Source organism: Astyanax mexicanus, chromosome 1 (genome assembly GCF_023375975.1).
Source record: "Astyanax mexicanus isolate ESR-SI-001 chromosome 1, AstMex3_surface, whole genome shotgun sequence".
NCBI classification, from domain to species: domain Eukaryota; kingdom Metazoa; phylum Chordata; class Actinopteri; order Characiformes; family Acestrorhamphidae; genus Astyanax; species Astyanax mexicanus.
The window spans coordinates 105,201,380-105,226,580 of record NC_064408.1 but is presented as its reverse complement, the minus strand read 5'-3'; the positions used below and the strand labels follow the sequence as shown (position 1 = coordinate 105,226,580).

General features: G+C 36.8%; 1 protein-coding gene across 5 annotated transcripts in view; it reads right to left on the bottom strand.

Annotated features, from left to right (window-relative positions):
• The window catches only part of LOC103044999 (dnaJ homolog subfamily C member 13), a 74,842-nt gene that overhangs the window by 24,943 nt on the left and 24,698 nt on the right, over positions 1-25,201 (bottom strand). For 2 of the 5 annotated variants that reach the window (XM_022662237.2, XM_022662257.2), the window contains exons 3-25: positions 22,353-22,428; positions 20,632-20,781; positions 20,302-20,343; positions 18,544-18,744; positions 16,542-16,748; positions 16,213-16,308; positions 14,347-14,438; positions 13,680-13,846; positions 12,939-13,018; positions 12,433-12,602; positions 10,187-10,219; positions 9,587-9,686; positions 8,023-8,130; positions 7,678-7,833; positions 6,904-6,960; positions 6,425-6,546; positions 6,146-6,221; positions 5,256-5,351; positions 5,016-5,156; positions 1,309-1,326; positions 701-783; positions 260-413; positions 56-159 (exon numbers count right to left, since the gene is read on the bottom strand). In XM_022662237.2, coding sequence (XP_022517958.2) covers positions 56-159; positions 260-413; positions 701-783; positions 1,309-1,326; positions 5,016-5,156; positions 5,256-5,351; positions 6,146-6,221; positions 6,425-6,546; positions 6,904-6,960; positions 7,678-7,833; positions 8,023-8,130; positions 9,587-9,686; positions 10,187-10,219; positions 12,433-12,602; positions 12,939-13,018; positions 13,680-13,846; positions 14,347-14,438; positions 16,213-16,308; positions 16,542-16,748; positions 18,544-18,744; positions 20,302-20,343; positions 20,632-20,781; positions 22,353-22,428 — 2,529 coding nt within the window. The remainder of the gene's footprint in view (positions 1-55; positions 160-259; positions 414-700; positions 784-1,308; positions 1,327-5,015; positions 5,157-5,255; positions 5,352-6,145; positions 6,222-6,424; positions 6,547-6,903; positions 6,961-7,677; positions 7,834-8,022; positions 8,131-9,586; positions 9,687-10,186; positions 10,220-12,432; positions 12,603-12,938; positions 13,019-13,679; positions 13,847-14,346; positions 14,439-16,212; positions 16,309-16,541; positions 16,749-18,543; positions 18,745-20,301; positions 20,344-20,631; positions 20,782-22,352; positions 22,429-25,201) is intronic. The other 3 variants (XM_022662245.2, XM_022662247.2, XM_022662261.2) reach the window with 3 other exon arrangements.

Here is a 25,201-nt window from a genome sequence, read left to right as displayed (position 1 = left end):
GCAGCAAAGTAACTGCATGAAAATGTGAGTGAATCGTGTGTGTCAAGATTCTTACGATCTCTTGATGGCTCCAGACTCGTCATTCTCATCCTCCTCCAGCAGCAGGCGCAGATAATAATCCCCGATCTTAATCTCATCTGAAAGGCACTCGTACTTCACCTATGCAAATTAATATCAATATTAAATACATTCGGTTATGGAATATCTCACTAAACACACATGAAAACCTAAAAAGTTTACATCTGATTTCAGAAAGTACCTCAAATTCTTGGTGATTCCAGGAGATGACGTTGGCACTTCCGAGCTCTCTGTCCACACTGAACGAGCGCATCTCTCCCTCCAGAGCATCCCGCAGCTCCTCCCGAGTCTTTAGGTTCCAGATGAGATTAGAACGAGCATGATCCAACTGAAACCTGGAGACAGATCCATCGGCTTAGTCATGATAGAGTGTTCCAGGCTGTTTATATACCGGTAGTGTTCACAGTTTGCATAGGTAATTTCTTATCAATATGTTTTAAATTATTCAGATGACAATTGCTGCCATTTTTACATGGCTATAACTCCCTAGCTGCAATAACAGGGGGTTAATAAAGTGTTTCCTCATAGGGAAAAAACTGCTCTAAAGACAAACACGGATGGATGTGAATGTTTGCCTAAGGCACAAAAAAAAAAAAAAAACAGAATCAGAGAAAATATGTACTTGTAGTAAAAGAGCTCCCAGTTGGCCTCGATCTTAATCCTCTGTCTTCTCTTCCTCAGGATGACCGGTTTTTGGTTTGGGTTCTGCAAACACATGCATACATAATGAACATATGAAAACATCACATACATTACTGTATATAAACAGAAGCTTTTTTCATGAGAGTAAATGATAGTTTGCTTGTTATGGTTAGAAAGAAAATTACACCTACACTGAAAATGAATGGGACAACAAAATGACATGAAAATGACAGAAATCAAAATCTGTGTGAGGAGACTTCAAAAGGGGTGATTCTGACCCCAAAAATAATAAGACCACCAACAACACAACACCTTAAATTCTGTGAATACTAGTGGATTCACTAATGAATGAAAGTAACAATATTTTCCAATAGTTGTAAAAGACAAACACAAACATATATAATACATATAAACCCAATCACAACACAACACACACACACACTTCACACTAGAATACTCCGAGGTGTTAAAAATGACTACACCCAGGATGGGAACCCAACAAAGAATGGTAAATGAATCCTAATTAATGACAGTGAGAGGGAAGGGCCCAAGAGAGTTGGAGGCATCCCATTGGTCAGTTCTACTTACCAGGTTATTCCTGTCCTGCTGCATTGATTGACAGCAGAGGGCGTGGATGGGGCAGAAATAACAGAGAGATTATTGGTCCTGAGATCAGCCAATTACAATGATAAAAACTGAACAAAAATGTGAAGATTTCTATGAATCAATCTTAGCATTATCACTTTGATTTAAAAGGCTTCCTAGTGGCAAGTGTGTGGCAAGGCAGGTGAATTAAAAGCTTGAAAGAAAATAGAAAACAAGGCTTATTTGTTTTATATTTAATTATTTGTAATTAATGTTCTCATTTATCCATGCAGTGCCTATATACTGGTAGAGAAGTCTTAAGTGTAATACTGCTGATTTAAGCATTTGTCTGATTTACAGTACTGTTTCAAAGATGTGAGCAAAGCACAGCTTCAAAGAAATCAAAGCCAAACATTACTTTACACTGACAGACAATAACAAATGCCATGATAAAAGTCATGGGACAGCAGTATATAAACGCCCATACCTGAATAAACATTGACCAGTGTGATCAAGGCAAGACATATTGGAATTTTAGTGAGCCATAATAGGTGGGTCCCAAAACTGTCACAAAGTTTTTTTAAGGAGCTGCCCCCATTTTAAAATCGTTCATTCCAATATATTTTTTTACCCGACTGTTGTATTTTTGTGAATTTTTCAACTGCCATACAGTCATCAATTGTTTGGTCTTGACTATCTATCTATACACAGCTCTGGAAAAAAAAGAGACCACTTCAGTTTCTGAATCAGTTTCTCTGATTTTGCTATTTATAGGTATATGTTTGAGTAAAATGAACATTGTTGTTTTATTCTATAAACTACGGAAAACATTTCTCCCAAATTCCAAATAATAAAAATATTGCCATTTAGAGCATTTATTTGCAGAAAATGAGAAATGGCTAAAATAACAAAAAAGACAGAGCTTTCAGATCTCAAAAAATGCAAGTTTTAAGTTTTAAGAGTTCAGAAATCAATATTTGGTGGAATAATCCTGGTTTTTAATAAAAGTTTTCATGCATCTTGGCATGTTCTCCTCCACCAGTCATACACACTGCTTTTGGATAACTTTATGCCACTCCTGGTGCAAAAATTCAAGCAGTTCAGCTTGGTTTGATGGCTTGTGATCATCCATCTTCCTCTGGATTATTTTTCAGAGGTTTTCAATCTGATAAAATCAAAGAAACTCATCTTATTTTTTTTCCAGAGCTGTCTATATGTGACCATAATGACAAGCATTGACAGGGACATATTTATTATTATTATATATTTTTTTCAATGATTACAATTATGTTCACCCAGGGGAATTAAAAATAGAAAAGATATAAAACAAACAGAAATAGATTAAACCCAATATATGCAATGAAATATTGTGTAAATTTACTTTTTTTTTATTCTGATGTCTGTATTTAGCAAAGCAATTTTTTTTGTATACTTTTAGCTCTGCCCCAAAAGCCTTGCAAAAGAGCTTAAATATCCTATCCAATGGGCTATTTGTATCAGTTTTATCGGTTTATCTGGAGGATAAGTAAAGGATTACTTAATTTAACATTTATCCAGTGAACAGTAGTGTAAATCATTCACTAAATGGATGGAGCTGCACAAATAAGTCTTAAAGTGGCTCCTCTATGTGACTAGTGTCTGGATTGTATTCTAATAAGATATTAGCCACATGCATTTACACTTGGAAATCAAATGCATCTCTGGTTAAGACTGAAATCTGATTTCTATCTTGGATGGAATATATAAATTTGATCATTATCATCAAGTACATTCACACTGCCAGAACATGTGGCTAAACCACCTCCCTGTTAAAAGATGAAAAATATTTTTTAGTTACAACTTGAAAAAAGAAAAAAGAGTGAAGAGTGTGTCTGCGCATGCACTTGCTAATACTAATGCAGCCAATCACAAGTCAGGCAATTCCCGCAAAAATATGGAAAAATCACAGAGCTTCCAGCTTCCAATACCAAACAAAAAGTGAATGCAGTATGAAACAATGCAGCAGAACCAGATAGCTGCCCTTGAAATGAGCGATTGTGTCTGCAATTCAGCAAACGAAGGTGAATTAAAAAAAGCTATCAACCCAAAAGTTAAAAACAATGCAAGACTACATTAAACAAACAAAAAAAAAAAAAAATGAAAATGCAATCATCTTAAATATAGCAAAATAATATCCAGCAGAGCAGAAACCGCTGCAATCACAGCATCGCCAAGGCAGCTCCACAACAGCCTAGTCACCAGAACTGAATGCAAAACTAACAAACACTAGAAGAAAGCACAGCAGCATTACAATCGGGCCTGGTTTCAAATTCTAGATTCTTAGAAGTGGCTAAGATTAAGCTTGAAGCTATATAGTAGTAGCTCAGCTAAACATACAGTACAAGGTGTATATTTTGTAATGAATTGGACTGAGAATTACAAACCTGCACCTGACCACCTGCACTTTCATAGGCACCGAATATAATAATCCGGGGCTCCAAAAAAAAAAATGCTACATTAATTTATAGCCAAATAATTCCTAGATTTTATAGTTCATTTATATGGAATAATATTTGTGAATAATGAACAGAGGGTTATAGGGATTAGGTTAAGAGATGCTCCAGAGGGGGGCTTTGAATGGTTCAGCGAACTAAGGGGCTGCCGCTGTGACTCAGAGATTGCTGGTTCGAATCCTATTCATGTAGCTTCCCATCAGCTGCTGGATCCCTGGGAGAGCACAACTGAGCATGGTCTCTCTGGGTGGGTAGACGGCGGTCTCTCCCCACATCACTCCAAAGAGTGAGTTCGCTCAGCACAGGGCGTCTGTGAGCTGATGTATTGTAACCAAGTCGCTGCGCTTTCCTCCAAGCCTGCTGTGATGCTATTCGGCAATGTTCAAAAAGAGGAGGTGGCTGACTTTACATGTGTCGGAGGAGGCATGTGCTAGTCTTTACCCTCCTGGTGTGTTGGGGCATTACTAGTGATAAGGAGAGTCCTAATGAGTGGGATGAGGAGAAAATGGGATTTAAAAATGAGCTCCAGATGGTCCAGAATTTCCCAAAAGTAAACTACAAACATGTACCTTGTCACCCATGTAAGGTAGAACAAAACTTGGCTCATCAGATCATCACATGACTTTATTTTATTAATTCACTTACCAGTTCAAACACTTATATGGGCACTAAAGGCACTTTTGACAGTGGATGAGCAGTAGCATGGGTTTCTTAGCTTATCGTAGCTTGTTTTACTGTGACTTTTTCAAATTAGCCCTCTAGACTAACCCTTGCAGACCTTTCAGGAATGCTGCACATTTAATGAGCCCTGAGTACCTTACTTCCTGTCACCAGTTCATGGTTTGTCCCACCACAGAGCTGACAGGGAGCAACCCACAAGCCCAATTGTTTTAGAGAAGCTTTGGCTCTGATTAAGCAATATATAACATTTTGGCTCACCAGTATACATATGAAATGTTTTTTGTTAGGTTTTGTACATATGCTGCATTATTTATTAAGTGATTATAATATTTTGGCTCACTGGTATACATATAAAGTGTTTTAGTAATGATTTGTACAGATGCAGCATTATTTATTCATTCATAATGATCAGCATGATGAATAAATGGTAAGTAAATATAACCTAGGCAGTCAGAAACCAGGCCACGGCAGATAGACATTTGCTGATCCTGAAGGAAATTGCATGAAGCTGAGCAGCCAAAGCCAAACAAAGCTCACCTCCTTCTGTGCAATGCCCATCTTATCCCTCCAGTGCATGAGCACCAGGTCAGCCTTCTCTTTGGCAAACTTCTCCACCTCCTTTGCAGCCTTCCCTGCTATCCGCTGCCACTCAGGTACCTTATTCCGCCCAAACTGGTCCTGCACAGACAAACAGAATATCAGAGAAAAGCATTGTAGTTTGCTGAGTTTTGGTAAAATAAATTATTCTTCATAAATGAATAAGAGAGTCTAAGTTACTGTGGCGATTTTCAGGTTGTCGCGGATGTGCATCCTGTCCACATCTTTCTCTGGAACTGCATCAGAACTGTCCAGATATGCCAGGAGGCCAGTCGGCTGGAGGGGAAGGAGGTATGGGACAAGAACAATACATCAAAATCTGCTTAACATTACCTTAAAGTGGCCTATATCTGAACATAGCATATTCCTGAACTGACCAGCATGAACAAAAATAGTGGACCTCATTAAGTCAATCGAGCTAACTCAAATATGTAAAATTGATTCTCATGAGTCTTTCAGTCTGGCTTTTACAGTATGTCACAAAAGTGAGTACCCCCCTCATATTTTTTCCTTAAAGAGGAAGCTAAAATTAAAGATGATTGACTGACGAGCCTGTCTCTAGACCTAAACCCTATTGAGCATCTGCGGAGCATCCTTAAACAGAAGGTGGCCCCCAACGTTCACCAGTTTTGTGATATCATGGAAGCGTGAAGCTCTAGTGAACTCCATGCCCAACAGATTCAGGGAATGCTGGTAAATAATGGCGGCCACATAAAATATTGACACTTTGGGCACAATTTGGCCATTTCCACGTGTGTATGGGGCTCTGACTGGTCCAGTGGTCTACTTAAAGTGCTAATATCATCGCGGAATCGCTAAACACCTTCTGGTGTTGTGGCATCACTAGTGATAGGGAATATACAACTGACTAACAGCTGCATAGGTGGGACAATTGTCCTAGCTAGATTGGGAGAAAATAGAAAAAAAAGGAAAAAAAGTGTGTATTAACCTGCAAAACTGGCATTATTAAGATTAAGTGCATATGATATATCCTATTAGTGTGCAGTAAAGTACTTTTCTTAATACTACAGATTAATTTATGCCTAAACAAAACAAAAAGTAACTCTCACCAGGATTCTCTTGAGGAGGTTCATAGCGACAGGATTTTCTGCTATCCACAAACCCACAAGGTGCCGACTTAGCTGTCTGGAACAAAAGAGCAAGAGCATATCAGATTCAGCTCATCAAGTCATTATAACTGTAGTACTGGAAACAGTTTTCTCTAAAATTCTCTATTATCTTCATACAAGACAATTACATGATCTAAACTCAGCTGAATTTCCCAAGGATGAGTTTGGGATAGAGGTTTGAGTCTGCATGCATGTGTGGGTAAGTTTTTCTTTTCTTACCTGTTGGTAAGCATCCTCTGGTCAGCGCTAACGGTGAACATTGAGGTGTGGAGATGTCTGGGTAAAGCTCCTTCACTCAGCGCCAAATCCTGCATCTTGGTGGCTATTTCCTTATCACCTTCCTAAACGCACAAAAACACACAGGCAATGCCAAATCAAATCACTGTAAAGCCTAACACTTCTCAGATGAGTGTGATCTCACTAAGCTTGGGTGAGAATGTATATTTAGAAAAACAATTATCATCTTCATGTACAGATATAATGTGATAAACTACATTAACATAAAGCAGATTCAGATACAAAAGTATCTAATGCATGTTTTACCGCTTGCTTTTTTCTTGCATCCTGATTCTAATAGAACTGCTACATAACTGGGCACTGTCTGTGCTTGGTTCTAATAGTTAGACCATATAATATTATAATAATTTAAAATTATAATGGTCATTATATTGTTTTATTATATTTAAGTAACATCTTACCTCAATTATGGCCTTCATTACAAGGCCTGCACCCTTAACTATAGCCATGGAGGGATGCTGTAGAGTCAGAGTACAAAGAAAGTCAGGACATGACAATATACACTCAGTATACAGAACCAGTCAAAAGCGTGGACACACTTCCTCATTCAATGTTTTTCTTTATTTATTCTTTTTATTTATCTTCTACATTGTAGTGTTTGAGCTTCATAATCCTCTAATCTAAACCTAATCAACTGTTGATGGTGATGTGAGGTGGTTTGGGATGAGATGGAGCTTTACAGCATGAAGGAAAAGCAGCAGCTCATGTTCAGCACCTCCAGAAACTCCTTCAAGATGCTGAGAAAACTATTCCAGGTGACTCTCCCTCATAAAGCCATAAAGCCTAAGTATAAAACACATTCTGGTTTGTTTAACACTATTTATTTTACACGTGTTCCTGTATAGCTTTAATTTCTTCAATATTACATTTACAATTTAGAGAAATCATAAAAAGAAAGGAAACACATTCAAATGAGAGGTGTGTCCAAGCTTTTGACTGGTACTGTAAATCAAACAAACCTATTTGTAAAAGCGATAGATAGATAGATAGATAGATAGATAGATAGATAGATAGATAGATAGATAGATAAGATAGATAAGATAGATAAGATAGATAAGATAGATAAGATAGATAAGATAGATAGATAGATAGATAGATAGATAGATAGATAGATAGATAGATAGATAAATACAAGGTAAAGATCTATCTGTAAACAGAGCAGTTTGGCCTCCTACCTGAAAGAGTTTAAAGAGTGTCCTTCCATTGGAGGCCACCATCTCCAGCAGCATGTCGAACTGCTGACCTTCGGTTGTTTCACTGTAGGGAGCGCAGAGAGCAAACGTCAAGAAGTCCAGAAGAGCACTGATGACTAAAGCACCTGTGCCGTGCTCCTGAAGAGAAAGAGAGAGAGAGCAAGAAAGAGATATTAATAATAATAAACAGAACAGTTTCACTACTATTATTTCCTGTAGAATCGTTTTTTGGGGCATTTCTAATAATAATTACAGCACCAACATTTTATTGTGATCCTGAGGTTTTTTTAAATAGACTTCTTAATATTAATTCCTTCCAATGCATACCACGTTGCTGATGAATTTTTCCAGAAGGTTCTCCAGGAACTTCTTGGAGGAAAGCAGTGAGGCCTTGTTCAGCTGCTCCTGTCTCAGGTCGTAGTCATCGTGCATTGGCTGCAATCGAAGCACAGGTAGATACAGATGTAAATAGACTAGAGTTAACTCAACATGCTTTAAGAGATGTAGCCCAGGGCCTGTCTATCACTCAGCCAACAGAGTCTTCAATGGGGTAGTGCTATAAAACAAGGCTCAATACTGTAGCCTCTCTGTTTTAAACTGATGTACAATAAAATACTATAAGATATTCTACTACTGTCTACTACTGGGGGAAGAGTTTTAGTTGTTGAATGTGTCTTGGAGGCACAAATGTGTTTACATGCAATTCAATTACGTCTCAGTTCACAGACAGCAGCTGCTGTGATTGGTCCACTGAGCCTTGTGTTCCCGCCCACACATTCCTACTTTTAATGGTTTAAAGGTTACAGTCCGGTATACACGCCTCTGAACAGCAAAAGAGCTAGCGCTTAGCACCAATTGCAGCTAATGCTAATACTGCTCCAGCAGTGCTAGCAAGGGTGAGCAGCAGGCTACAGGCCAATAATACTTACCTCTGAACAGCAAAAGAGCTAGCGCTTAGCACGGTTATTGGCTAATGCTAATACTGCTTCAGAAGTGCTAGCCGATGTGAGCAGCAGGCTTTAGGCCGATAATATTTAACTCTGAATAGCAAAAGAGTTAGCACTTAGCACCAATTGCAGCTAATGCTAATACTGCTCCAGCAGTGCTAGCCGGGGTTAGCAGCAGGCTACAGTCCAATAATATTCAACACTAAAAGGCAAAAGAGCTAGCCCTTAACGCTTCGGTTAATGACTAATGCTAATACTGCTCCAGCCTCGGTGCTGGAGAACTAAACTGAAACACCTTTATAAAGCTGCACTTCAGCGGAGTGACTTTACTGCTCCATAATACCTGACTGGTAAAATTCATACATAAGGTGCACTGGATTATAAGGCACAATGACTATTTTTGGGAAAATTAAAGGATTTTAAGTGTGCCTTACAGTGTGAAAAATACCAAATATGGAATATTAATTTCACTAATCAACATCTAGTCTACTTTAGGCTATGATAATTTCAGCCATCCTTAACATTAGAACTGATCTGATTATGAGTATTGTTTTTTTTTTTTATTATTATTCATGTCCTAATAGTTTAAATTAATGTAATTAATGTGCAAATAAATTGAAATGAGTGTGGTAGGGGTAAGATGTGGGCCAATATGGTTTAAGGAAACAGTTCGATATAAGATCAAAAAAAATATCCTGCCAATATTATCCACAGCCAGGTAGTGGTCAAAAAAAAAAAAAAAATAAATAAATAAATAAATATATATATATAAAAAGTCTAGGCCCTGGACACACTGATAACACTACTGGGTGAAAATCTGTTGGCAACTACCTTTGCAGATTAGACAAATTACACAACTTTCACAAAGACTACATGTTTTTACACCATGTGACAACATCGGGATGTACAACTGTGTGGGTGTGTGCTCTGGGTTAATGACTTACACACATAAGAGCACAGAGCATGTCTATAGCAGCATGTGTTACTCCGTTATTGTTCCTCTTCAGTGCTTTTACAGTCTTCACACCCAGTTTCTCCCTGAACCTGAAACACACACACATACAACCCTTTGAGAACAAGGCTTTTCAAAAAGTATACACCTTTAAAAAAATATTAAAATCAAAAAAAGAGGATAAAGCCCAACACAAACTACTGCACGTCTGGGCTGATATTAGTATGGAGTTTTACACAGTGATCCACTGACAGTGTTAATGTCTGGACAGGACCAAATCCAGTACAGACACAATAGACCTTTCATACATCTCAGTGACCCCACAGAGGAAGAGAGAGTCAAGGATATATGAGAAAGAAGAGACTGAGAGCAAACTCAGAGAGAGATGGATATGATAAAAAAAAAATAAGAAGCAGAGAATGATTAAAAAAAAAAATCTTAGTCACATTGTAAAAAAAAAAAAAAATGAAAAAAAGACAGAACCGATGCATGAAGAAACATGGACTAATAAGCATTATAACAATAATAGACAGGCAGACAGCTCTGAGATGCGGGGAGAGGGATACACTGAGATATATGCACTCATAATTACGTTTTTTGTTCGGGTCCTGCCACTTGAACAGACCTTAAGAGGACAGAGCAGCTTCATTACCAACACAGACAGAACACGAGAGCAGCAGCACAGAGACAGCAATGTCAGGGACATGGAGAGATGCAGGGAGAGGAGAGGAAGGAACAAAACAGTAAAAGAGGAAAAGAAATGAGGACAAGACACAGCAGAAGAAAAAAAAAACAGACTGTCCTTGAGGGTTTCACCGTTAAAAATACTTGTATTTGTATTTGAAGTTGACTCACAGACATATTATAATATGATATAGATTAAAATAAAAATAAAATTAAAATAAAAAAAAGGAAAAGTGTCTTTTTTAGGTTTTCCAGCAGAAAGAGAGCAGAGGTTGTTAGAAAGGTTATGCTTGTGTACTGTGTGGCTGTGGCTGAGTGTCCCACAGAGCCCCTGGTAAAACCCTGCCTATAATGCTGTAATTGGAGGCTTGCTGATTTAGTAAGAGTGGGGTTTTCAGAGAGTGAGTGCATTTGTGCTGGTCTGCCATCACTAGCAATGTAGAAAAAGTCATTCTAAATATATATTATCTATATATATATTAATGGAAACCTAACCATCTCCATTTACCACCATCCTCTCTGGTGGTGGTAAGAGGAACCTGGTGTCAATTAAGCCCACAACGCAAATACAACCATATTATTTTTAACTTAAAATTTTGGCTGTCACTGTTAAAGCGTTTACACACGCTGTTCATTTGGAATTAGTATTAGTAGTTATTATTTTTTTTACGCAAGTTAATTAAGGCACCAAGTTTGACCCCTACTTCCGCCGTAATCTGCCCCGCCCCCACCCAACGCATTGATCTGTTGTCTGGCTGAACAATTGAATGGCGCGCTTTGAACTTCCAGCTTAGACCCGGTCAGAGAGCTTTGTTTCTCTCTCTCTCTCTCTCTCTCTCTCTCTCTCTCTCTCTCTCTCTCTGTATTTCTCTCTCTCTCTTTCTTTCTCTCTCTATATTTCTCTCCTCATCCCTGAGTTTTTATACTCAACAAATTAAGTTTGAATTCAGAAATCCTCACAACCAAGCTGGGACACTTACAATCCAATTTGTCATGCCTTCTTTATTTCAGCATTCTACGTTGATTTTATCTCCCCTCAAACATACAAATAAATACTATTATTTTAATTGACATCACTAATATACATATAATTGCATTTTACATTTCTTACATTCATTATTTTATTTACATTTAAATATCTCCTATAAAAATTTGCGTCTGAAGAAAAACAAATGCGATTCATGGCAGTTAATCACAGAATTTTGTTGTGATTAATCAGATTAATTTTTTTATCAATTGACACCACTACTTTAAATCCAAAATGACCCACAAGTTTGAAGATAATGCTGAAGTTGGTGATTGCAAATTTCTCACAAAAATGATCATAAAACAAAGTTCCAGGCATTTGGCAATGTATTTATTACATCTTTCATGTGAAAACGTGCTGTAAAGAAGCTCTGAGAGTCAATAAATGCTCGTTTCCATTATCACCACTGTTTTCCATACAATATGCTTCAGTAAGATTTATATCAAACGACGCGCTGTGTTTAACATATAATCCAAATTTTATCTAAAACTAAACTGGGGCAATACCGCAAAGATCTAGTCTAGGGGTCCCAACAAGCTTCTGTACACTAGGTCTGCAACTTTGTTTTTCTTTTTTTTTTTTCTTTGGATAATACAGTTGTCTCAGATATACTTGCAATAACCATACTGTCATTTTAAAACCATTCTCAGTACATTAATACAATCATACCAGTTTAAAGAACAATAAAGCTTCACTAATAATAGTTTGGGAGCTGTATGCTTTTTTTTTCTAGGCACAGACAAAGCAGACCAGAGGGATGAACAGCATAATAGGCTAAAATACTGGTGGCATTCATTCTTATGTAATCAAACACACAAATGGAAAACAATGTGTTACTGTAGTTAGCTAAATTATCCAGTTCAAGTCCACATACCTATTTACTGTACGGCAAGCCAATTGTGTCTAAAAGTCTCTAATAAATACTAAATAAGTGTGTTTAAACATTCGGTACAAAGGGTTAAGAGGCATTATTTAGCATTCTCCCTGGTTTAATAAAAATGAATCTCTGCATAATAAACTATCCCCCCGTGTGTGCTGGGAAAACACTGAAATAAACTAAAATTAAAAAAAAGTGTTAGTGAGTTTGACACTCTTCTTTTAAAAGGTCTTAAGACAGACTGACATACTTGGGGAGCTGAGTGAAGGCCTGGAAGCCAGCTTTGGAGGCGACCAGGCGCCGAATAGCCTGGAACTGAGCTTCCAGCTCAGCATTGGGCCCCGCCAGCTCCGCATCTTGGGAAAGTAAGGCCAAGATGGCATTGTTGATCAGTTTCTCTTTGTTCTCTGAAAAAAGGCCCTGAAAACATTGCAAAATGAAGAGAGATGAAAAACGTCATATATCTTAGAACATACTGTTAATAAGAGCAGAACAACACAAAAACTCAAGATATATACAATGTAAAACAAGCAGGACTCAAAATGATGATTTATGACTATATATATACACTACTGTCATAACACAAAAAATAAGACCCTGAGTTAACCAAGTCGTTTATTGAGATGTGATCTAGGCATTTAAATAGACTACATTTATACATATCTGAGAATTAGTTATTTCATATAAACACTTCACAATGAATTACTTTCTCCAAAACAGAATCATAATTAACTGAGAACATGAGAAAAAGCTTACGTCCTGAGTGACAGCATGGAGAACTCCACTGTAGGAGATGTTAGCATTGAATCTGAACACTGCGTCGGCAAAAATTCCATCTGAGGAGAAATAAAAAATAAAAAAAACACTTAAGCACCTCTAATATGGCAGAAAGTCTTCCTCTCTTTACAATGACATCACACATTATATGAACCGTACATTGAGTCTCCATTAAGATCAAGGTTGATTCTGAGTGATACAAATTAACCCCTTAACATGCCAGTATTTTTGTCAATTTTCTGCCTGATATGACAGTTATATCTTAAAGACTTCTCCTTTACATATAAAGGCTAATAAAGCATTACATATAAAGGTTTCATGTTTGACAAGAAACATTACTGAAATTCTTAATTGTAATTGCAATAAAAATGAAAAATATTGAAGTTAATCTGCAACTGTCTAAATGCAATGAATAAAAATCATAAAATTGTTACTTTACTGAACTTCACACATTTTAAAATATCTTTTTTTCCTAAAAACAAATTAATGATTATATGTCTGTTTTTATGTGTATTAAGACTACAGTACAGCTTCATATTATTCAAAATGTGAATAACTTATTTTACTGCAGAGATAAAGGGATTTGTATCACCTTCACCTGTAGGCTATATACAGGTCAAGGACTGTTAAGAAGTTAAACAAGTTAAAAATCAAAACAAAAGAGTTAAATTATGATTAGTTTAAAGGGTGAAGGAGCGATTTTGAGGATGCTGTACATACTGGGTGGAGCAGCAAGGAATCGGAGATGGAGGCTCTCCACCTCTTCATCTACAGGCATGCTGAGGAGTCCCCAGCGCTGCCCTCTTTGGGTGGGGGCCATCTTTACACACACGTCCCTGTTACCGGACGCCCTCACACCATCCAACAGACTCGCCATCAGAGAGTCCCTGCAGAGAGAGAGAGTGAGGGAGGGAGGGAGGGAGGGAGGGAGGGAGAGAGAGAGAGAGAGAGAGAGAGAGAGAGAGAGAGAGAGAGAGAGAGAGAGAGAGAGAGAGAGAAATAGAGACAGAAAGAGAGAGAGGGGAACAGAATCTCTCAGTGATTGTGGGTATTTATTAAATATCACCAAAGCACTTAAGCCCTCCAATTATTGTTTTTGTTATTATGCCAAGATATAAAGAAAGCCTGGGACAAACACTACTACACAGCTCCGTTCTGTTGCATGTGGGTCATTTGTGCAACAAAGGAATTTAAAATTGGTCCAAAGCTAACGATCACCTCAGTAATAAGAAAACAAAAACAGATCAGATCCTTCCTTCAGTCACTGAGGCAGCTGGCAGAGATGGACAGGAGTATTATTATTTTTGACAAGCAAATTTCCTGCAAGGAAAAATCAGCGACAATAAAAAAAAAAGTGTGTGTGGGTGTGCGTGTGTGTGTTTATTACCTCTCTGTAGAGCAGTACTTTCTTATCTGTCCCCTGATGAACTCGATAGTGAATACCTGAGGGTTCTCTGCATCACAGATCAGAGCGAACACCTGCAGGAGCACAAATATTACATCAGTTTTCCTATTAACCACAACATCTATCTAACATTAACATTCTGTTCGTGAATTTAATTGTTTAGTTGTAAGAAGTAAATGAATTAAAATGAATATAGTAAATATTACACAAACAAGACTATGTACATTTCGAGATTTGAGGCATCTCAGTATATAATATAAAACCAATTTCTATGGCAAAAAGAGCTTTCTGCCTTTTGTAAAAACTGAAGGTTTAATGACAAATAGATTTGGTGCAAAAAAAAAAAAAGTAATGACCATATTAGCTGGCAACTCATTTACTAGTCAGTTTGCGACACCAGATTTGGTGGTCTAACATTTTTGTGAGCCATTGAATCCCTTACATGTGCTGACTGTAAAAAGGGTAAATCTTCAAGAAAGTCCACTTAAGAACAATGTCAAAATAAATGTAACTAATACAAAATATATTTAATCGGAATGCTGTCCCATATTTGGTTCTTTTTTTTTCTGTTTCTTGATGATCTAAAAAACTATGGAAACGTGAATCCTAAATTTTCCACTGCTACTTCAAACACAGATTTTTTTTTTATATTAGCAATTTTTAATAAAGCTTTCATCTTTTTTGCGCTGACACTTTTTTGATAGATTTCTTAGGAAATGCATTACGTAACCAGAAGTTAATTTAAATAAATAAAGGTGATAGTAACGTATAGAGATTTTTGATAACTAACCAATACCGAATCCAAAAAAAATATTATTCATTTAAACAAATCATTTTAATACATAAACAATTAATATATACAATCTAGCCACACATTTTTCTAATCTCTATAAAAATGTATATAATTTTAGTTTAGAATTTGCTCTTTTACTTGCACAGCGTGTGTCTTTATTTCCACTGTAAATGTGTTTCATTGTTTATTTCTTGAAACTTTGCATTTGAACAACATGTGTTACCATGTTAATATTAATGATGTTCAGTATAGCAGAAAAAATCTATCATTAGTGTTGAATTGATTTCTCCAACATTCTGTTTATTAAAGAGAGAAAAGTGGTGTTTTCAGCATCACTTTCAGGCGGGGAAGGTGCTAATCATGGACCATACAGCACTGATGTTACTCTGGTCTACAAACACGTCTTCATCAACATCGGAAACGCTTACAACCCAGTTACAGGTAGGTTATGATTTATATTAGATTAGGGTACGATTCAGCACGTCTGTACATTTAATAACCATAGTTTTTTGTTGTAATTCTGCAGTTGAACATGCTACATAAAAGTAAACATGAATACAGTAAACAGTAAGGTTGGATAATATGCAAAAAATGTGCAATATGCAAAAACGCATACATTGCTAAATGTGATAAAATACGATTCTAAAAATGTGTTAACAGTTTAAGGTTTTTCAGCACTTGGCTTTACTGAACTGATTTTTCCCAGGTTAAGAAGTAGTAGTGGTTTGAGAATTCACTGTGAACCTATACCTCACTCTGCCTCTAGCCTCGTAATCTCACATGAGCACAGTCGGCAGAGCTCCCTCTGTTACACCCGCGTAATGCAGTTTGACTTTGCAGTTATTCATTGTGTTGGTGCAGCTCTTTGGATGTGTTTAAAGTAAAAACTCATATCACAATAACTATAACAATACTATTAAATCAGACAATCTTAGTAAACAAGAAATACTGGTTACTGCCAGCAGCAGCTTGAGCTTAAATGTGTCAAGTATGTATAGCCTCAGTTTACCATTACACGTTTATTAGTATATAAAGCATTTAAAATTTCAAACTACCTCTTCGAAGGGCTTGACGGTGACAATGTTGTATGAGGCAGGGTCCCGTTCCACCAAACACGTCTCTGTGAGAGCCAGTATCCTCTTTACGGGCTCCTAAACAGAGACAAAAACAAATGTTATGTCCAAAAATAATAGGAGAGACACATTAAAAAAGACAATCTAAGGACAGAGAACCCAAGAAAAGTAAAGTAAAACTTCTTTCTTTCTATGACATTAAATTATTTTGACTGCAAAGGCAGCTCCCTAAAGTAGCACTGATAGAAATGAAAAGATTTGACAGTACAACGGAACAGTGAGCATTGTGTGTGTGTGTGTGCTTGTCTCACCGCATGGCGTGGAGAGATCTTTTGTACAACGAACTCGGCAAGCGATGTGATGCACTCATCAGAACCGTATTTGCCCAGCCTCTCGCTGACAAAGCCTTCGAAGGTCAAGGGATCCTTCCGCAGTCGCAGTGTGATCCCGATATAGTTCCCAGCATGTTCAATCGCACTGCGGATAATCTCATCACGGTGTTCCGACGCAAAGAGGTGCTACAGAGGAGGAACAGAGAGAAAGATTAGAGATGTCTACCACCTACCCATATGAAAAATAATTAACACACAAAAGGAGTTGTTGGAATGAAATGAATCCTCAGTATGTTTGAATGTACTGATGATATATGTAGGGCATTTACAATACTACGGAAAAATTATACATTTATTTAAGAAAACGGTGCAATTTTTAAAAGGAGGCTCTAGAACTCTGTTGTGCCGCCTCTAGCCTGGTCACAAGATACATTCGGACATATAGCATCCGAAAACACAACGGCCCACAGATGTTGCAGCTGGGCCTGATGATCCTTCACACTCTTAACCCTTTCAGACTGGAATTTTGTTCCAGTGATTAAAAAAAACAGGGTAAAAAAATAAGAGACCACATACAAATGAGAAGTTACTTTGATTTTACCAAACCAATCTAAACTGCTTGAATTTTTGCACCGGGAGTGGCATAAAGTTATCCAAAAGCAGTGTGTAAGACTGGTGGAGGAGAACATGCCAAGATGCATTAAAACCAGGGTTATTCCACCAAATATTGATTTTTCCAAACTCTTAAAACTTTATGATTTTTTTTTTTTTGTATTATTTGAGTTCTGAAAGCTCTGCATCGTTTTTGTTATTTTGGCCATTTCTCATTTTCTGCAAATAAATGCTCTGAATGACAATATTTTTATTTGGAATTTGGGAGAAATATTGTATGTAGTTTGCAGAATAAACCAACAATGTTCATTTTACTTAAACATAAACCTATAAATAGCAAAATCAGAAAAACTGAATCAGAAACTGAAGTGCTCTCTTAATTTTTTCAGAGCTATATAAATAATGTATGTAATGCACTAAAAAATAAAAGTTTATTAACAAATACATAAAATGAATATGTATTATATACATTTGTAAGGTTTATTTTGTTATTGTTGATGATTATGGTTTGCAGCCAATAAAAACCCAAAGATCATCAGCTGGTGTTGGTCCACTGTGTTATGTCAGGTCTAAAGTCTTACAGCACTTCATGCCTCCCTCTGCTGACAACTTTTATGGATATTCTGATTTCATTTTCCAGCAGGACTTGGAGCACTGGTCACACTGCCGAGAGTACCAAATGGTCTTATCTAAGATTATCTAAGAATTTCTGAGACACTGATCCTTAGGTTTATATCGGCTGTTAGTCATAATCATCATTAATAAATGAAATAAATGCTTGAATTGGAATAAATCACTATGTGTGTAATACATCTATATAAATATTTGAGTTTCTCATTTTTAACAGAATTACTGAAATTAAGTAGCTTTTTAATAATAATTTATTTTTTTAGAGGTGCACTAGTATGTCTAGCAGTCAACAATCTCTCGCCAAGAGGTACACTACCCACAATTAGCCTCTAGGACGCTTTTAATAGCCCAGAGGGGACGGTACTTTAAAAACCTCTTGTGGCAAGAAGAAGTGTCTAGTTGGACCACACCTGTAATCATTTACATATCTGCCTGAGACAGAGCTGCATGCTGCTTTTTTCAGCAATTAGTGTGCATTACTTTTTTTCATTAATTAGTGTACAATTCAGACATGTGCACACATTCCAATTCCAATTTAATTTAACAACTGTATATGTGAGCAAGATTATTACAATTGTTTTTGTTCTTTCTCTTTGTTCTTCTCTAGCTGGTCTATTGTGACTGGTTTCATTTTGTTTTGCAAAACATGTTTTGCATTGGTTTTGTTTTGTCAGTGAAAACTACAGAAGATTCTTGACCTGTCACAGTGATGACCAAACACCCACACACTCACACTCACCAGCCTGCTGAAGCCTCCATAGAGGATGCAGAAGCCCCCTTGGTAGTCGGACACCTCAGCAAAGCCTTCAACAGAGCGGTAGTCATAGGAACAGATGACCCGGTTAGTGTGAGGGTCGATTTGGTCAATGCCTCCTGGCGTCACTTCTAAGCCCACCGTCCTCCGTGTGTCACTCCAGTGATGCTTGTAGCAATTATAACGCTGTGGACATAAAGCACTGTGCGATTAACAATCAGCTTCTATAAATAACTACATATACACTGTAGATACACTATAGGCCTGGAAAAGTTACAATATTTAGTTCAAGTAATGTTTACTGCAAGATTTTTTTACTTACACATAAAGTATTATACATAAATCACAAGTTAATTTAACAAATGTTTTTTTTAGTTATATCAATTGCTTTGCACTGTAATTCTACCTCACATTTCATAGCTACATAAATGAATAAATAAATGTTTTTTTTATTTAATTTAAAATTATTTTGAAATTGATTTGAAATATTAGAGATAGAAAAGAGAGAACCATCTTTGTTTAGTAATAAACATAACATTAATGTTAAGAGAGTAACAGTTCGTGTTTTACTAGCACTTTTCTTCAACGCATTTTTAACATGCTGGATCTCTCCACTTGCCACGTGTGGGTGTGTTTAACATGTTTTTAAATGCAAATAAAGCTACAGAAAATAGGCATTTATAGGTTTAAAATATTATCATTTTTAATAAATCTTACTTTAAAGTTCTTTAAATCCATATTCTGCAGTTTTTAGCTTCTCTTCCATGTCTGAAAGGCACCTGTTTTATGTGTTTGAGGCGTGTGTGTGTAAAGTCGCAGCCTGCTGTTTCCTGATCGGCTGGATGCAGTGCAGGAGGCATATGTACTTGAATAAAGCTGAGCTCTGCTGAACTTTTTCACCAGATGGAGGGGTTGCAATCAACGCTACGTAGCCCAGCATGCACCACGGCATGCGACTGCTCTTTCGATTGAAATGAATAGGATGCGTCGAGGTTTAAGTGCCAGTGGACACGTAGCTTTAGTGAATAGCCAACATGCAAATAGATGGTTAAAGCGGCCAATAGAAAATAAGCTAGCTACCAAAGACAATGCAATAATTCTATGTTAATTTAACTCACTCTAGATCTCATTTTAAAGTATAGAGTAACGACAAATGTTTACCAAACACAAAGTAGTTATGTCTGAAAATATCCAGTTTTACATTTAACAGACTTCACTTACTAGCATTAAAACAAACTGTGGGTTTGCAGTGTAAAAACCAACTCATTCTAATAAAGTATCCTGTCTAATACAAAATAAAGATACACAGCCGAACACAGGCCTGCGTACTGCATTAGTAACTCTCACTGACTATAAAATAAGCTGTACATTTAGATAGAGAACATTATAAACTATTCTCCTATATAGAAACATCCCTGATTAATATAGAATACCACCAACACTATACATATAAATGAAAAAAAATCACATAATGACCTAAGTTATAACAGGATCATTATTATTAATATGAAAAACAAACTATACTATTATCTTTTTTATCTCTAAAAGCACATAGGGAATCTTGTACTACAGAGTCTCCTCTTACGATTTGAACATAAGTCATATCTTCCTGTTTTACAGAGAAGCTATCAGGTCTTGGGAACAAAGGACAGGCCATCCATCCTCAATGTAGTGTCTGTCTTTATAGAGAATGTGAAGAGGAATAAAAGAAAAACATGCACAAAAGGACAATGGAGTACTCACTCTTCCAGTTATCTTTCCCTCTGAGAAGTCTGTTCTGAATCTCTGTGGAACAGAAGAAGATCAAAGAGAATAATCACAATTATCTGGCATGCTACAAAGTAGGGATCTCCCAGATTACTTTTATTAAATCAATCTCACAAAAACATATATTCCCTGCTATGTGGAATATCAAATTTGCCAAAATGGTCAAGTTAAAAATATAGCATTAGAGCATTAAATATGTAAATGGAAAACTACTATGATTATATTGTTCATATATTAAGTAAATCTCTGTTAATTTAACAGTATTTCTTCTTGCTCTTCATCTCCCTCTCTCTTTCCCTCTCTCACCAGTGCTTCCGTCAGCAGCTCTGTGCGATGTTCGGTGGAAAACTTGAGCGTTTCGGACTTCTTCCCGCTGCCCTTCCGGAAGGTGAGGTTAAACTCGGTGCCCTGGCCTTTTCCCACCGGAGCGATGCCACAGATATCCCCATAAGGCCACTATAGGGGGCGCCACACCACAGATCACAGAGGTTAAAATGAGCTGTACAGTACAAAAAGCTCTCTCTTTAAAAAAAATAATCATACTGCCATCACACTGAAAAATACTGATCATTTTCAACAATAAGCACAATACGAAATGTGTTCAAATGTTTTCTCTGGAAAAAAAAATGAGAGAGCACTTCAGTTTCTGAATCAGTTTCTCTGATTTTGCTATTTAGAGGTATATGTTTGAGTAAAATTAACATTTGTTGTTTTAACTACAGACAACATTTCTTCCAAATTCCAAATAAAAATATTCTAATTTAAGGCATATAAAACAAGTTCATATTCATACAATTGTAAGAGTTCAGAAATCAATATTTGCTGGAATAACCCTGGTTTTTAATCACAGTTTCATGCATCTTGGCATGTTCTCCTCCACCAGTCTTACACACTGCTTTTGGATAACTTTATGCCTTTACTCCTGGTGCAAAAATCAAGCAGTTCAAGTTTGGTTTGATGGCTTGTGATCATCCATCTTCCTCTTGATTATATTCCAGAGGTTTTCAATTTGGTAAAATCAAAGAAACTCAATTTTTAAGTGGTCTCTTATTTTTTTCCAGAGCTGTAAATGAACAGGTCATTTGCAAAAACAGATAAATTTATGATCAAATGATTGTAAACATCTGTTTTTTACAAATTACCTCTTCATATTTTTATGCGATCCAAAAGAGGACACTAGGTTACTGTGATAAATAAAAAAAATCTGCTTTTTATTGCAAATGTAAACCTGTGTAATGCAAACTGAAGTAGATGCAACATTAAAATCCACATTTTCCTAATGTTCACATGCTGTATTGTACACTGCCTGGCCAAAAAAAAATTTTGCCACTTGCATTTAAGTAAGTAAATGATCTGGGGGTTGATGCTGCAGTTGTTCAGGTCTAGGTTCAGCAACAGTATGTGCTGAAAGAGTGAGGTCAGCTGACTACCTGAACATACTGAATATAGACCAGGTTATTCCATCTATGATTTTATTCTTCTCTGATGATACAGACATATTCCAAGATGACAATGTCAGGATTCATGGGGCTGGAATTGTGAAAGAGTTCAGGGTTTAGGGAGCATTAATCATCATTTTCACACATGAATTGATCACCACAGAGTACAGATCTTAACCTCATTGAGAATCTTTGAGATGTGCTGGAGAAGACTTTGTGCAGTGGTCAGACTCTACCATCATCAATGCTGCTGCAAGATCTTGGTGAACAATTAATGAAACACTGGATTGAATAAATAAATATTGTGACATTGTAGAAGCTTATTGAAACAATACCACAGTGAATGTGTGCCACAATCAAAGAGCTTGTTTTTGGAGGTAACTTCTTTTTTTTTGGCCAGGCAGTGTATTTAAAGACAACAACATAATAACTTTAATAGGCCATTACTCCACTAATAATTCATAAGTAATAATATATTGTGTTGCTTCCAACAACAGAGATTAGATGTAGTTAACATCTGTTAGTTATCTGTAATAGGAGAAAAGGAGAAACAGAAACAACACAAGGTCTAACACACTAATTTCATACCTGGTTTGTAACTTCTAATGTGGTGGGGTTGTATGTGGTGATGCCATGAGTGCCAACAGAGAAAACCCGCTTGTACCTGGAGAGAGAAACAGACACATTCAATAAAAGCTCAAAAAGAAATTTTACAACATGTTTACAAAAGGTCTAGCTTACAGGATTATACGTGCAACATAAAGATATTTTATTATTGTGATAAGCGCATATTGCAATATACACAATATACCTTTCTGGACATACCATAGATACACATCACGACACATTACATGGAAAAAAGTATTGTGATATGCTAATGCATTGTTTCTTCCAAAATCATGCTTTTGTTTGAGTAAAGGAACTGGCTTTACTATCCAGGGAAGTTTTTTTTTTTTTTTTTACTAGACGTAGGAGCATTACTTCAAAGATTTAATTGCAATTCAATTTAAAAAATGACTACTAAAATTTAGCTCAAAGCTCCTACTAACATAATATATCTTGTAGTTTAGATGTTAAGACCCTTCGCCAGGGGCTTTTGTAACAAAACTTTATACTTTTATAGGATTTTACCAGTACCATGAAGACCAATTGTTGAAATAGTTATTGCAATCTAAAATTAATACATTTAAAACCCTACAGAAAACAAACTAAAGGAGGATGAAGGGTAAACTGTGTACAGTATATTTATATCTATATCGTATATACAATATATATATTGTATATTAGCACTAAATATACCTTGCATTTTAAGGCTACAGCAGTATTTGTTGTTTTTTTTTTATAACTGCACAATATTGAAAAAAAACAATAAACAGAAAAAACGAATAAACAAACAACAGTAAAAAAAAAAAAAAAAACAATATCTGGAGAGAAATCTCAATATGTAGCCATGTCATATAAAACGAGAGGGAGCAGTGGAATCAGTTCTGTTGGATCTGTCAGTACAGAAATAGATATTACAGATGACTAATTCTGACATGTCGACAGGGGTAGCTGACTGATAATGAAACCGCTCTAAAACTATCTTTCCTAATAATAGCAGAAATTAGGTAGAGGTGTGTGTAAGATGTATATGTGTGAAAATGCACACACACATTGATGATCACAAGCCATCAAACCAAGCTAAACTGCTTGAATTTTTTGCACCAGGAGCTGCGTAAAGTTATCCAAAAGCAGTGTGTAAGACTGGTGGAGAAGAACATGCCAAGATGCATAAAAACTGATTTCTGAACTCTTAAAACTTTACATTATTTGAGGTCTGAAAGCTCTGCATCTTTTTTGTTATTTCAGCCATTTCTCTTTTTCTGGAAATAAATGCTCTAAATGACAACATTTTTATTTGAAAAACTGATTCAGTAACTGAAGTGGTCTCAATTGTTTCCAAAGCTGTATGTATGTAGGTGTGTCTGTATGCCTGTATGTATGCCTTAATGTATGCATGTAAGTATGTATGCCTGTATGTATGTATGTATGTAAGTATGTATGCCTGAATGTATGTCTGTATGTATGTGAACATATTTGCCCAAAATACAGTCAGATTGTGATCTTGATTGTGATTGTGAAGAGATCTGGTCTGGTCTGGTGCAGTGAATAATAGACTCTCTATTTATATATTTCTGTCTCAGGAGAAGACAATGAAGGCCGTCTCACAGCCCACCCCATTCCTCCTCTAACCCTTCGAGGGCTCCCGTGTCTCGCTCCGCATGCGTGGTCGAGTCTCTGACATGTCACTAGAGCTCAGACAGTCAGGAATGAGGAGAGGAGGAACACAGGAGGAGAGCCTACTACCCAAAATAATGTGGATTTTCACCAGTGTTGAGCTCTCAATGTTAACAAATTTTATTCCCAAATAAGAATGTGTTTTTTACACAACACCACAAACAGAAGTATAGCAGTTAGAGACTGCAGATCATATAACACCAAATCTTTATTATTTTAAATGAAGCCCGTCCCTTAAGACAACCAACTAGAAGTACAGTGACTTGTAAATGTATTTATACTACAGTGGCTGAGAAATCCCAACACTACACTGCTTCACCAAACATTAACGATAATGTACCGTAGTTTAGGGGTACAGCATCTTTTAGGGTCCGCCAGGAAAGTCAAGTGAAGCAATGAATGTCATTCACAAAGGAGAGCAATGACTGCAGGAGAGAGGACAGAGGCTGAATATCTGCTCAGAGGAGGTATAACAAAACTAACACAAGTACAATGCTGGTACGCATGACCTCTCACCAGGCATTTACACTAGACCAGACATGCCTGCAACAGTGCGACTGAAGCCAAACACAATGCGACCATCTCTCAGATACAGTGAGTTTGGAATGGGACTACATATAGAGCAGATCAGTTCACAGCAGGCGTTCACACACCTCTGCTTTTGTCAAGTAAAAGCCTAGGTACATTTTTTGTGAGGTCAAACTGTTAGTATAGTAGGAGCTGTTGCAGCTGTTTTGTCAACATTAACGAGCACGATTCATCTCGAAACTTTAACTGTATGGGTGATGTATGGGTTTAGGGGCAGGGCAGAAGGGAGAGCTGATAGGCTGAGCTGCAGCAGCAGCATGCCTCTGATTGGACATCAGCAGGGGGTGGTATAATTGAATGTCTGATCTACATATTGTGAAAGTCCGCGTACCAAAGTCCACTGACACATCCTCTACGCCTATAGCATAATTAAACTTGAGAGGGAGCTGCTGAGGTGGAAATTACCACAGTAAAAGCATTAGGAAAGCCTTTTAAAGGTTAGGAAAGGTTTATATTTTTTTTAAACAGGACTGGTATGTTTCATTACTTCAAAAGGAACACATTTCAGCTATTAATGGAAAAAATACGGTTTAGGGTTTTAGTGGCTCTTTATTAAAAGGTTTTGTGTG